General features: G+C 41.4%; 1 protein-coding gene across 2 annotated transcripts in view; it reads right to left on the bottom strand.

Moving 5' to 3' along the window:
- LOC122541727 (vinculin) overlaps positions 1-15,374 on the bottom strand; it is a 120,556-nt gene that overhangs the window by 29,578 nt on the left and 75,604 nt on the right. For both annotated transcript variants that reach the window (XM_087982277.1, XM_087982276.1), the window contains exons 10-15: positions 15,132-15,307; positions 14,578-14,768; positions 8,999-9,198; positions 5,075-5,203; positions 1,187-1,336; positions 528-636 (exon numbers count right to left, since the gene is read on the bottom strand). In XM_087982277.1, the coding sequence (XP_087838403.1) occupies positions 528-636; positions 1,187-1,336; positions 5,075-5,203; positions 8,999-9,198; positions 14,578-14,768; positions 15,132-15,307 (955 nt within the window). The remainder of the gene's footprint in view (positions 1-527; positions 637-1,186; positions 1,337-5,074; positions 5,204-8,998; positions 9,199-14,577; positions 14,769-15,131; positions 15,308-15,374) is intronic.

Genomic DNA, 15,374 nt, shown 5'->3' with positions numbered 1-15,374 from the left:
TCAGCTATGACCTTTACTGAATAGTAGAGCAAACGTAAAGGGGCCTGGGGCCTACCTCTACTCCAACTTTATATGTTTGTATGTATGTCACAATGAAGATAAATGAAATAGTTCACCCAATTCACAAGGATACACATACTCAAAAGGGAGCATCAGTTAGAGGCTGGGTTACAAACACTGAGGTGCAGATTCTCCGAATAGCTATTCGAGCAAGTGATGCTCACTGTTGAGAACACAGGATCAATGAACCCAAGCTAAAAGACAAAATGCTGGTTCAGTTACATTTAGACATTTCATAGCACTATCAGGATACTTGTTAAGGTTGTTGACTTGACTCCAAATTCTTGCCATTTGCTAATATATTGTTTTGCGAGTGAAGGCTTGAAGTTCAAAACAAAGTTGGTTTGTGGAGCTACTTCTTAAGATAGCCAGTGATACAAGGAAGCAGGGAAAAGCATTACTTAATGGCCTTTCACAATTACAAATTGTAACGTTCATGTGATTATAAGTTTAATACTTCTGCTCACCTGTCATTTTCTCAACATTATCAATCCACTGGTTTTTCATGGTTTCAAAATGTTCATTTGCTGCTTGGTTACCAGGATTTCTCAACAAGATGCGAGCAGCTGAAACCACCTGCACAAATAATTCAATAATAGTCAAATCAAGCACTGAGGGTTAGGGGGTTCAACACTCCTGCCGGCATAGTATTTTTAAAAATCTACCAGTACAACAAATATAGATTCAGAGCTGCAAGACTGACCGTTCTTAGATGTTCACAGCACAGAAGGAGGCCATTTAGACCATCAAGCTCATGCCAAAGATCTTATGACACTAATCCCACTTTCCAGCTCTTGTCCCACAGCCCTGTCAGCTACATCAAAGCATCTTAATATCTTCATACTGCTTAAATGTTGTAGTCTGACTCAACAACCTTTTCAGGTCGAGGTTCAGGCTTCCACCATCATTCCGCTGCAGGATGAAAACAAAACTTTTCAAGTGGAAAAGCCATTTCACAGTAAATTAATTAATACTATCTGCAGCCAATTGAAACAGCATGGTCAATTTTCTCGTCATTCCACTAGATGGTGCATTCGGAAGTTGAAAACAAGGGGGCATGTAGCTACAAATTACAGGCTTAATAATACTGATTGTGTGTGTGTTTAACATTAGTAGCTGTACCTACCTGTGGTGTTAACTCCCGAGCAGATTTCACAGCTGTCTGTATACCTTCTACGGTGCTTTTATTTGCAGCCCCAACAGCAGCAGCTTTCTCTGCCGTGGCACCAAGTCTGGCAGCATGGTTCTCAAAATATGCTGCCCTCTCTTCGAACACCTGCCAAATTAACATGGTTTTTATTTGATGTATTGAACATAAAGTATGTTTCCCATCATTAATTGGCCTAATAATATAAGACTTTCAGGTCCTGCTAATCATATTTTACTAGATTTACAGTAACATCTTGACACAGTAATATCATAATTCAGTACAGAAGGCAATGTATTCACAGAGAGTCATGGCACTGTACAGTATGCAAACAAACCCTTTGGTCCAAATCTTCCATACTGACTCGATATCCTAAATTAGTCTAGCTCCATTTGCCAATATTTGGTCCATATCGCTTGAAACTCTTCCTATTCTGATCCACACCCAGATGCTTTTTAAATGTTGCAACTCTATCAGCCTCCTCCATCTCCTCTGGCAGCTCACTCCATACATGCACCACTCTGTGTGAAAACATTGCATTGCCCCTTCAGTCCCTTTTAAATTTTTCCCTTCTCACCTTAAACGTATGCCCTCTAGCTCTGGACTCCGCCACCCCAGGAAAAAGTCTTTGGTTATTCACCCCATCCAAATCCCTCTATTTCACAAACCTCGAAAGTCACCCCTCAACCTCCGATGCTCGAGGGAAAATAGTCCCTTTTCAGCATAATATAGCATAAACCCTCCAACGCGGGTCACATTTTTGTAAACCTTTTCTGAACGCCTTCAAGTTTCACAACATCCTTCCTGGAAGAGGGAGAGCACAGTTGCACACAATATTCCACAAGTGGCCAAACCAATGTCTGTACAACCACACCAAGTCCCAACTCCTATACTCAATGCACTGACCCACAAACGAAAGCATACTAAACACCTTCTTCACTAACCTGTCTACCTGCGACTCCACCTGCAAGGAACTATGAACTTGCATGCCAAGGTATCTTTGTTCAGCAACGTTCCCCACAACCTTACCATTAATTGTGTAATTAGAGCAACATGGTGGCTCAGTGGTTAGCACTGCAGCCTCACAGCACCAGGGTCCTAGGTTCGATTCCAGCCTCGGGTGACTGTGTGGAGTTTGCACATTTTCCCAGTGTCTGCGTGGGTTTCCTCCTGGTGCTCCGGTTTCCTCCCACAATCCAAAGATGTGCAGGTCAGGTGAATTGGCTATGCTAAATTGCCCATAGAGTTAGTTGCATTAGTCAGAGGGAAATGGGTCCGGTTGGGTTACTCTTCAGAGGGTCGGTGTGGACTAGTTAGGCCGAAGGGCCTGTTTCCACACTGTATGGAATCTAATCTAATCATCTAGGTCCTGGCTTGATTTTCTTTGCCAAAATGTAGCACCTCACATTAATCTAAATTAAACTTCAAGTGCTACTCCTCAGTCCATTGGCCCATCTCATCAAGATCCCATTGTACTGATGCAACCTTCTGCAACTGATGCAACTACACCTCCAATTTTGGTGTCATCTGCAAACTTCCTAACTGTACTCCTATGTTTTTCACATCCAAATCATTTGTGTAAATGATGAAAAGCAGTGGACTCAGCACTGATCATTGTGGCACACCACTGGTTACAGGCCTCCAGTTTGAAAAGCAACCCTCCATCACCACCCTCTGTCTCCTACCTTCAAGCCAGTTATGTATCCAGATGGCTAATTCTCCCTGCACTCCTTGTGATCCTTCAAGTTGCAAAGTCTCGGGACTTGCACAAGGACAGTGATAGAATCATGAGACCGATAATGCAGAAGCTCAGACAAACACACTGGTGGACATGTGTTTTACCTTGGCAGCTGGTGGAATTTAAATTCAGCAAATAAAACTGGAATTGAAAACTACTCTGTCATAAAATCTGAATAATTCACTAATGTCTTTTAACGGTGAATCTTCTGCCCCTACCTAGTCTTACATTAGAGCAATGTTGATTGATTCTAAATATGTTCACTCAGTTCAAGAGCAATGATAGATGGTCAATACATGCTGGCCTTGTCAGTGACAAGGGAAGACATGAACGAAAAGGAAAAGCTGCTGAGAATACTATAGTTTGTGAATGATTGTTCCCTCATGGAGCACACCAGCATTCAGCTACTATTAATCACTTTGACCAATCCAAAGACAACTTTGGCCTAAAATACATCGGAGTAGGATAGCATTCTTATATCAACCTACCTATGATCACATATTCCAAGACCCCACAGTCATCATCAACACTATCATTCCTTTCAGTATAGAAACTGTTATTTTGGGAGAATCCTTTCCAATAACACAATGCTGTGTGACAAAATCAACCATAATCTGGAGAGTTCAACCTCTGGAGGCCCATGCCAGGCATTAGAAAGAACATCAAGTTTGTCTTTGTACAAAGATCAAAGTTTACCAGTGGTTATCAATCACTTCTTTATGGTACATGACTTGGACAACCTACAGGCATCATACAAACCAATTGGAAGCATTCTATCTTCACTGTGAAGAGATCTATTTGCAAAGTTAGGTGGAAAGAAAAACATTCCCAAAAGTGACACTTTTCAAATACTGCATACCTGCCATTGAGAGCTCAGATTCACTGGCTCTCATGGACAAGTTGCACACATCCAAGCTAGCACTCAATAGGCAGCTGAGTATGTGTATCCACACCCCAAAACATCCCAAATTTAGGTACAATATGAAACCATCTGAAAACTATACTGGATTCCAAAACATGGGAGAAACCAACCCTGGTCAAACATAAATGGAGAATTCTCGGTCTTCACCAATTTTGATACTTCAGGAAAACACAATTAAGTCACATGTTTTCAAGTCAAAGAGGGAAGGTGCAAAACCAATATTTCCAACCATCCAATCCACACAGACTTCATTTTTTTAAAAACACCTTCTTAGGATGTGGATGCTGCTGAGGCAGCATATTTATTGCTCTTAAGAAGATGACAGTGATCTTGACATGCTGCAGTCCATGGGTATTTGTTATAACAACAGCTCTGAGAGAAAGGGAGTTCTGAGTATTTTTGTCCAGACATCGTGAAGGAACAACAATATTATTCGAAGTCAGGATGGTTCATGACTTGAAAGCGAACTTCCAGATGTCAACGTTTCCATATAACTGTTGTTGCTATCCTTCAATTTGGAACATTTGCAATCAGTTATGCAAATTGAGACCTGGTCTTATGCCACATATGCAACACCAACTTAAACTGCAAAACATTTTTTTTTTTTTTTTAAATTGAACACTCATGTACCAACATGAAGTGAATTCAACCATCTGTCCATAACAACCACAAAGATATTTCTGGTGTATTCTCCTGTATTTCTGGTTTGCTTTTCTTATGTTCAACTGAATTAACCAAAACTTTTTAATGGCAATCCAAAGCCAAGTCTAAATTGATGTGAAACAACCATTTAAAAAGGGTACGATAAGTGAAAAGACAATCAGGAAACCGTTGTCCCACCTTGCAGGAATCACTCCAGTTCTGCTCAGCACTTTCCAAAAAAAAAGTCATGCTTGGCTACTTAGCAGTATAGTGCCCATAATTTAACCATTTCACAATGTCATGAACGGATGCTCCGATGTGTTGCCTATTAGCAAATGAAATCATTTGCAACAGGCCTCATTTGCATGGTCTTTTCTTTAAGTTAAACAACTGTAATAGTAAATTACAGGTAAAGTTGTCTATCTGGTTTGGTTCCTTCATTTTCAATGAATGATTAACACAGTTATACCTGGACACTGCACCATCTCCTTCAAATATATGGTTTATGTGGTTACATCTTTTCAGCAAAACCTTTTTCAGTTACTTAATCATTATTCCCACTTACCTCTTCTCTGTTTGGTGCATCTGGTGGAGCTGTGGCTGCTACAGCAAGCAACTTAATTGGAGTGGTAGTGTCACTAAAAACATCAGATACTTCCTGGGTCATGACTTCTTGCATTTTGCCTTTTAGATCCTAAGTGAGGTTAAACATAATAGAAGTATTATTTTACCTTCAAGGAAGGCAAGATCGTTAACAGGCCTCATAAATTAAATTTAAATGGCATTTGCAATGGGAATAGATAAACTCTACATACAAGGTAAAGAAATGTAATCTAAAGGAACATGAGTAATGCACTAAAACCATTTTGTTTTTTGAAAAGCTGCTTAAGGTAAAGACAAAACTAAAGTGATGCCAAATGTTTTGGTAATTGAGAGAATGAATGGGATATATTGCCTGAGAACACTAACCACATGAAATGAAATGTTGTCATCATAGAAGAATTCAGGTCCACATAATAGTACCAAGTATTGTTCACTGAAGGCCAGTTTCAAATGAGGAACTTTTCTCAAAGATTAAAATATTGAAGCACTAGTTATGAAAATGTGTTGCTGGAAAAGCGCAGCAGGTCAGGCAGCATCCAAGGAGTAGGAGAATCGACGTTTCGGGCATAAGCCCTTCTTCAGGAATGTGTCCAGCAGGCTAAGATGAAAGGTAGGGAGGAGGGACTTAGGGGAGGGGCTTTGGAAATCCGATCGGTGGAAGGAGGTCAAGGTGAGGATGATAGGCCGGAGTGGGGGTGGGGGTGGAGAGGTCAGGAAGAAGATTGCAGGTTAGGAAGGCGGTGCGGAGTTCGAGGGATTTGACTGAAACAAGGTGGGGGGAGGGGAAATGAGGAAACTGGAGAAATCGGAGTTCATCCCTTGTGGTTGGAGAGTTCCCAGGCAGAAGATGAGGCGCTCTTCCTCCAACCGTCGTGTTGCCATGGTCTGGCGATAGAGAAGTCCAAGGACCTGCATGTCCTTGGTGGAGTGGGAGGGGGAGTTAAAGTGTTGGGCTACGGGGTGGTTAGGTTGGTTGGTCCAGGTGTCCCAGAGGTGTTCTCTGAAATGTTCCGCAAGTAGGCGGCCTGTCTCCCCAATATAGAGGAGGCCACATCGGATGCAGCGGATGCAATAGATGATGTGTGTGGAGGTGCAGGTGAATTTGTGGCGGATATGGAAGTGTCCCTTGGGGCCTTGGAGGGAAGTAAGGGGGGAGGTGTGGGCACAAGTTTTGCATTTCTTGTGGTTGCAGGGGAAGGTGCCGGGAATGGAGGTTGGGTTGGTGGGGGGGTGTGGACCTGACGAGGGAGTCACGGAGGGAGTGGTCTTTTCGGAACGCTGATAGGGGAGGGGAGGGAAATATATCCCTGGTGGTGGGGTCCACTAGTTATGGGCTATTACAATACTTCAGAGTTCAATTATTCTACTCTATGAATAATAGTTCATATCCAAATTCTGATCAAAGTAGCTACTGTTTACAAGTGTAAAGTGGAGATCAGGCCAGACAAAAAATGGTGAAAAACTGATAGTTTCAGCATTCTCATGAAGACAGAATTTATTGTCATTCAGCCTCAATTCCTTTATTAAACATGTAGAAATCTTGTCAGGCAGAACTTTATGCTCAGAAAGGAAAATGATATTAGTTAAAAAGTGAACTTATTTCAGGAATAAAATTGCCAAGAATCATAAGAGTGAAGTAGTGCAGATGCTGGAAGATCAGGGATAGCATAGGGAATGGGTGTGTGGAGTCTGAGGAGGTAGGGGAAGCCCTAAATGAGTTTTTTGCTTCTGTCTTTACGAAAGAAACGAACTTTGTAGTGAATGAAACCATTGAGGAGCAGGTGTACATGGAATGGATAGAGATAGAGGAAGCTGATGTGCTGAAAACTTTGTCAAACATTAAGATTGACAAGTCGCCAGGCCCAGACCAGATTTGCCCTTGGCTGCTTTGGGAAACGAGAAATGCAATTGCTTCGCCACTTGCAAAGATCTTTGCATCCTCGCTCTCCACTGGAGTCGTACCTGAGGACTGGAGAGAGGCAAATGTAATTCCTCTCTTCAAAAAAAAAAGTAAATAGGGAAATCCCCTGCAATTACAGACCAGTAACGCCTGTCGTCTGCAAGGTGTTAGAAAGGATTCTGGGGGATAGGATTTATGACCATCTGGAAGAGCATGGCTTGATTAAATGCAGTCAGCATGGCTTTGAGAGGGGCAGGTCATGCCTCACAAACCTTATCGAGTTCTTTGAGGATGTGACTAGAAAAGTTGATGAGGGTCGAGCTGTGGATGTGGTGTATATGGACTTCAGCAAGGCATTTGATAAGGTTCCCCATGGTAGGCTCATTCAGAAGGTCAGGAGGAATGGGATACATGGGAACTTAGCTGTCTGGATACAGAATTGGCTGGCCAACAGAAGACAGCGAGTGGCAGTAGAAGGAAAATATTCTACCTGGAAGTCTGTGGTGATGTGGTGTTCCACAGGGCTCTGTCCTTGGGCCTCCACTGTTTGTAATTTTTATTAATGACTTGGATGAGGGGATTGAAGGATGGGTCAGCAAGTTTGCAGAAGACACAAAGGTTGGAGGTGTTGTTGACAGTATAGAGGGCTGTTGTAGGCTGCAGCGGGACATTGACAGGATGCAGAGATGGGCTGAGAGGTGGCAGATGGAGTTCAACCTGGATAAATGCGAAGTGATGCATTTTGGAAGGTCGAATTTGAAAGCGGAGTACAGGATTAAGGATAGGATTCTTGGCAGTGTGGAGGAACAGAGGGTTCTTGGTGTGCAGGTACAGAGATCCCTTAAAATGGCCACCCAAGTGGACGGGGTTGTTAAGAAAGCATATGGTGTTTTGGCTTTCATTAACAGGGGGATTGAGTTTAAGAGTCGTGAGATCTTGTTGCAACTCTATAAAACTTTGGTTAGACCGCACTTGGAATATTGCGTCCAGTTCTGGTCGCCCTATTATAGGAAAGATGTGGATGCTTTGGAGAGGGTTCAGAGGAGGTTTACCAGGATGCTGCCTGGACTGGAGGGCTTATCTTATGAAGAGAGGTTGACTGAGCTCGGACCTTTATCATTGGAGAAAAGGAGGAGGAGAGGGGACCAAATTGAGGTATACAAGATAATGAGAGGCATAGATAGAGTCGATAGCCAGAGACTATTTCACAGGGCAGAAATGGCTAACACGAGGGGCCACAGTTTTAAGCTGGTTGGAGGAAAGTAGAGAGGAGATGTCAGAGGTGGGTTCTTTACATAGAGAGTTGAGAGAGCATGGAATGCGGTGCCAGCAGAAGTTGTGGAAGCAAGGTCATTGGGGACATTTAAGAGACTACTGGTCACAGAAATTTGAGGTTGCATACATGAGGATCAGTGGTCGGCACAACATTGTGGGCTGAAGGGCCTGCTCTGTGCTGTACTGTACTATGTTCTATAACACTGGGCAAACTCAGCAGCACTGACAGCATCTTGTGGAGAGGGAAACTGAGATAACTTTCGCATCTGATTCGACTCTTCTGAAGAGTAGTCAATACAGGACTCAAAACATTAGCTCTATCTTTCCACAGGTTCTGCCAGATCTACTGAGATTTTCCCAGCATCCTTTCTGTTTGCTGAGAATAATAGTAGAGTATGTAGGTTGCAAAGTGCATGTCAAGTAAGGTTGAGTACTTTAATGTACTGATTAAACTTGATTCAGTAAAGTGAATCACAACATGTTGAAAACGCTCACGAGACCAAACAACATCTGTGGAACCAGAATCAGTGGTGATGTTTCAGGTCAATGACCTTCCATCAGAACCATTCTAACAAAATATCACCAATCTGAAGCATGAACTGTACCAAGCCCGCTGAATATTTCTATTGCCAACTTTGATTTCAGATGAGTAACATTCACACTTGCATTTAGTAAACCAAAATGAGGAAGTTAAATCCTAAGCATTTGTACCTTTAGTGCACCCTGCAATTGTGCAGCAATTGCTCTGGCCTGAGGACTGTCACCTTCACCCCGAGCTGCCAAATCTGCAAGTTGTCCAGCTAGCTGTTCGACTTTGTCACACTTTCCAACCAGCTCTTGGCGATAAGGACCCATCATTGCATTTGCCAGTCGATGGCCCTCAGCTACAAGTCCACGAATAGCTGCTTGGCCTAAAAAAATGACAAGTTGTTAAATTAAATGAAACACAAGTTTTAAAAAAGCCAATTGTTTAACAAAGCATCAACTTTACACATTTTGACATTCAAATGACTGGATTTTCTGAGAAGTGCTAAGTGGAAGGCAGGAGCTGCATTACAATTAGAGATTATAGCCGTAAAAATACATTTGGGGAGGGGATGATGGAGAAACCAAGGCAAAATCAGCTTTGAGTCTTCTTGATCACTTTTCGAAAGCTAGTGTCAAACACAATTGCTCCAAGTTTTGATCTGAGAGAATGGTTTGGTTGTCTTGAGTCTGCATACTGGCAATAAGTACAATGACTTGCTGGCCAGGATCTAGAAGAATCTTTTATTAATTTGACCAAGGCTTCGTTTTGTTTTGGGGTATGACTAATGGGCCAACCTAGAGTTGCTCTAAACAGGATATTTTCCATGTAATTGCCTGCACTCAAGTGGTGTTCACCAAGCTCAGTTGGACTGGTGAGAGTGTCCACTTCCATCAGAATACCTTGAAACTCACTTGCATTTACTCATGATAAAGTTATTGTAACAGTCATTGCTACATAGTTACTTTATTAATCCTGCATACCTGATGGTATCTGACCATCTAATGAAGGGTTAAATCAAATTCAGTCTTCTCATCATTGTCTGAACTTAGTACCTGATGCCTCAGGGAAAGTTAGGCTCCAAATGACAAAAAAAGCTGCAGCTCCACAGGCTATCAGGAGAATTATCTGTTGTCTTTGCCACAATGCCATTTGCCCACAAAAAATAAAACGCTCTTTCCACATATTGGGTCCAGGCCTTAAAAGCAGGATTGAATAAGTCAATCTTCTCAATTAAAGTAGTGAGACAGGAAAATGCTTAACCCAACTCAAAGATGACTGCTGTCAACAAGTTTCTTCAGGATCATGCTTGACTCTCATCGCCATTGAAATAGTTCAATGGAGGCCAGCATCCCGCCATCAAGTCACCCTGTATTTACACACTGTCATTTGACTTTCGTACTGCCTTACACAGAGTCAGGCACCAGAGTATCAGTATCCCTGACACTCAATCTTTTCATGTCAGCCATGGTGCCCCGATTGAGGCTGTTAATCTGATCCAATCAGGGAACTCATTCTACGAGTTCCAACTGGCTGACCACATCACAATCATTGCAGAACCCAAACCGAATATCAGTGAGCTTCAACTTTGCAACTATCTCCTACTTGTCTACTGATTCCATGGATTGAGACTATTGAGAAACCACAGCATGCTGGTATTCCTGCAATTGGTGCTTCAATAGTGACCAAACTGTATATTTGCCTTCCAGCACAATTCATTCTACAGATAGAATTGGTAAATTGCAGTTTGCAGAAAGTTTCACATTTGCACGTTTTATCATGAATTTTCAAAGGTGTGGACGGCTGTATTTTTGAAAAGTAATTCAAATAGCATTTGCCTAGGTCAATCTTGGCTAACAATTATTTTCTGAGGACATTTGATTTGAATTTTTGGAAATATTCTGGATAGTTGGATGACATTAACATTTTCTACAAGATGAACAGTGTGACACAAATGTTTTGATCAGATTCAGATTAGATTAGATTCAGATTCAGATTACATTACAGTGTGGAAACAGGCCCTTCGGCCCAACAAGTCCACACCGACCTGCCGAAGCGCAACCCACCCATAACCTAACACTACGGGCAATTTAGCATGGCCAATTCACCTGACTTGCACATCTTTTGGATTGTGGGAGGAAACCGGAGCACCCGGAGGAAACCCACGCAGACACGGGGAGAATGTGCAAACTCCACACAGTCAGTCGCCTGAGGCGGGAATTGAACCCGGGTCTCAGGCGCTGTGAGGCAGCAGTGCTAACCACTGTGCCACCATGCCGCCCCTAATTTATACAGTTTTATACTCTGTCTCATTTTGTAACTCATCACATACTGATCCATGGAAAATGCAGGGATCGGGTGGGGGGGGATGGGGTTGTGTGGGATACTCTTTGGAGATAGAGTGGACTCAATGGGCTGAATGGCCTTCCACACTGTAGGGATTCTCTGATTCTATAATTCATCAATAAACCTCCCTACTGGATGGCTTTTTTAATAGCTTGAAGGTAGTCTTCGTATGCAATCGATTTTCATTGGTTCACAGTTCTTTGTAGCTGTATCACCCTCTCTTCTCGTGCACTGCCTTTGCCAACAACTTTTTCCACTGCATGCATTGCAAAATTGATGAAAGCTAAGTCCATGCAGAAGGCCAGACCTTGCAAATGTCTTACTAGATCTGGTGTTCTGGTCACAATTCAATCGTTGAGTTTGTATTTATGCTTCATTGGTTTGTAAGGACAGATTTATGTTTCTTTTCTATCCAGTGGCTGTTCCATGCAATAAGTCTTTAGTTTATCTGGATGAAGCTTCTATGGATTGGTTGCGATCACCATTTTAATTCTTGTTTACAAACTCCCCATTTGAAAACAATTGCTCTGCATTTGCTTGCTGAGAGATGTATGGATTCTGTGGGCTTCTGTCCAAATGGCACAATTTCTAATCGAACAATACAAAAGTTAATTCTAACTCTGAATTCATCTCCTAATGAGATCTATCTTTTGAGGCTCTTTTAGATCTTCAGCTATTAATCTGAGAATGGTAAGTCGATGTGGACTTCGTTCCCAATTGCCAAGTAAATCGTATTTGAGTGCTATTCTGCCTTGATCGCACCTAAATCTAGAAATCATAGTTCTGAATGCTGTTTGAACATTTTACATCTGTTAGGTTATCTTTCTTCTTCCAATTTAAGACAACTTTTGATCATTTCAAAAATATGCCTTGGATCTTCTTTCACTAACCATCTGGAGCTCAGTGATTTTTCCTGCTGCTACTTTAAAATTGTCCTTCTTACAAACAAACCGTAGCACTTGAAAATTATTTAAAAGTTGAAACTTCTTCAATTTAAATGCTGTTGATGTTCCAGCAACTTTTTAACCATAGCAATATTAGTATAAGACATCGAAACAGAAGTAGGCCATTCAATCCATCAAGTTATCACTGAACCGAATCTTCAATTCCACTTTCCTGCCTTTTCCCCATAACTCTTCATTCCCTTACTGATTGAAAATGCCTCTCTCTCAGCCTTGAGTATCCTCAATGTCCCAATTTATACACTGCTCTTCATGAAATAATTCCACAGATTCATACCTTCCTCAACTTGGTATTAAGTGTTACAATTAAGTTTTGAATCTTTTTCAGATTATTTTTAAAGTTTGTACATCTTCTGAGTCTTCTTACAATACCTTAGGAATATACTTTTTTAGTTTTTCTTTAAGTGTAAGACCAAGTGGAACAGTCACACTTTTTTCCCCATTTGCTTTTACAAGTTATCATTTCCTACAAAGATTTTAATGAGGAGTAAATCCAACACGTCTCAAATGAGCCTGGACAGAAAATATTAGCAGGCCAGAGAATTTTTTAAAAATCTGCTCCTCCATAACATCTTCTTGCTAAGTGAAGGCGGAACAAACATTGATACATCCCCTATATTTTCATTCCCTTTCTTTAACACATACCATTGCCTCTCTAAGTCTTGATTGCACACACTCAACACTCACACTTGCAGTCAACGAACTCCAGCCAAGAGAGTTTATAGTGCAAGGGAAAAGTAATGTTTGTAGGTTTGAGCTGGGGGAAGGTTGTGGAGGAGATCCCAGCAATCAGTGTTGGCAAACTTGCTTTTCCAGACGTAGATGGTTTTTCAATGTTTCTTCATTGGATGTTGGGGTCATTAGCTAAGTAAACATTTGATGTCCATAATATCTAAATGCCCTTGAAGTTATCGGCTGTCTCCCTGAGCCTCTGCAATACTTGAGGTATTGCAACTGCCACAGGACTGTTAAGAATAGAGATTGAGAATTTTGATCCAGTGACATGAAAAGAAAGTTACATGTTAGGATGGTGAGTGGCTTGGAGGGGAGCTTGAAGCTGGTGGTATTCCTGTGCATCTGTTGCTCCTGTTCTTTTAAATGGTAAAGATCACAGGTTTAAACTGTGCTATCAAAGGAGCCTTGGTAAGTTACTGCAATGCATCTTGTTGATGGTACACACTGCAACAGTGAAGACAGTGAATGCTAAAGGCCAATCAATTTGCCAGCTTTGCCAGAGGGTGGTCAGTAACTTAATTTAGCACACAGTGTTCCAGATTTCGTTAATATGGGCAAAGACTACAACAGCAAGGAAGTTAAGTTAAAGTTTTACACTTTCCTCCAGCCTCAGCTGGAATATTGCATTCTGAGCATCACACTTGAAAAAGAATGTGAAGGCATCACAGAGGGCGTGGATCAGGTTTAACAGAATAGCTTCATTGATCAGTACTTTCATCGAGGAAGGTAGATGGGAGAAGTCAGGTCGGTTTTTCTTTGAATGGAGAAGATCAAGAGGAGACATGATTGAAGCATTCAGAATCGTGAGAGATCTTGACAAAATAAATAGAAAACATGACCACTCAAAAAGGTTGAAAAATGAGAGGGCAATACATTACTTAATAAAAGCAGAAGTGATATTAATGAAGTCTTTCACTCAAGTTGTTAGAGTCTGAAATGCACCACACAAGTGTGGTGGAGATGGGTTCAATGGTAGTCTTCAAAGAGAATTGAATGTTATTTGGAATGCAACAAAATACAGTGTTACCATGAGACGTTTCCAGAATGACATTGAATGAGATGTTTGCTTGGACAGCCAACATGGCCAATGGGCTCAATGGTCTTTTTTTTTTTAAAAAGATTAGATTAGATTACTTAGTGTGGAAACAGGCCCTTCGGCCCAACAAGTCCACACTGACCCTCCAAAGAGCAACCCACCCAGACCCATTTCCCTACATTTACCAATTTACCTAACATGCACATTTTTGGACTGTGGGAGGAACCCGGAGCATCCGGGGGAAACCCACACAGACACTGGCAGGATGTGTTAACTCCACACAGACAGTTGCCTGAGGCGGGAATTGAACCTGGGTCTCTGGCGCTGTGAGGCAGCAATGCTAACCACTGTGCCACCATGTTTTCTTCACTGGAACAATGCTGTGATTGTAAAGATTTCTTGGATAAGTCAAAACACAAAATTAGATGTCACTTGGAAAGTAAATGTGACTTCAGACAGGAACTGCATGTGACTACAGTTCAAGTGCAAAATTTTAACATCTCTAACTGGTTGAATCGTGTTAATTTAACATCGATGGAAGGTGTAAAAAGCAAATTTAAAACTGCTTGCATGTAAAGGGTGACAAAAAAAACAACAGGTCCTTGGCCCTGCAAGTGACAAACCGGCCTTTCAGAAACATGAATTATCACTCATTCAGTATTTCAATAAATTTCAATGGACTCACCCACACCACGCCCATCAACTGTAGGATTATCAATCCAGCGCTGGGCTTGCTCTATTTTGCCTTCCAAATTGACTGCTGCTTTTACAGGCCTACTATTGGCCACTGCTCGGTTTGCCTTGGTCTGTAAGTTCTGTAGTGTGGTTGCAATTTGCTTTGCCAAAGCACGTGCTTCTGGGGTATCACCTTTACCTCTGCAAATTCGAGAACACAGGATTACAACTCTGCTCTTAACACGAATCAAACAACATTGAGGTAAATAAAGCTAACTGCAGACAATTGCAAATACTGATATTTAAAATACTTGAATTATGGCACAATAATTGATGGAAACTTAAGCAGAATGGTCAACAGTGATATATTCTGAGAAGGTTTAATGGTTATAAAGTGAAATTAGGTCTTAAAAATCAATGCAGTCTGATTCAGTTTAATCAGATAACATTTATTCACTAAAGTGAACGTTTCATACTGAAAGGACAAGACCTGATAGATTCAAGTAAATAAATTTGTAATAATCATCATTTTATGCTTGAATTACCCATTACTGGAATACATACTGCCTTTTCAGGTCAGACAGCTTGGCTGTCAATGCTCCTATTTCATTAATCGAACGTAGTATATCATCTCGTTCTTTGGGGTCTTCACAAAGATCTGCAATTCTCTTAGCTTCTGTTAAAATACCACGGATGTGCTCTTCTCCTTCAGGGCCTCCATGTGGATCTGCCAACCAGCTCTAAATAAAAAAAGTTAAATCCACTTGGCATGTGAAAAGAAAATTCAAGACAGAAATTGCATATTTT

The sequence above is a fragment of the Chiloscyllium plagiosum genome, unplaced genomic scaffold (assembly GCF_037043375.1).
Source record: "Chiloscyllium plagiosum isolate Xiang-an unplaced genomic scaffold, Cpla_swu_hap1 HiC_scaffold_43, whole genome shotgun sequence".
Taxonomy (NCBI): Eukaryota; Metazoa; Chordata; class Chondrichthyes; order Orectolobiformes; family Hemiscylliidae; genus Chiloscyllium; species Chiloscyllium plagiosum.
This window is presented reverse-complemented; position numbering and strand designations above follow the sequence as displayed.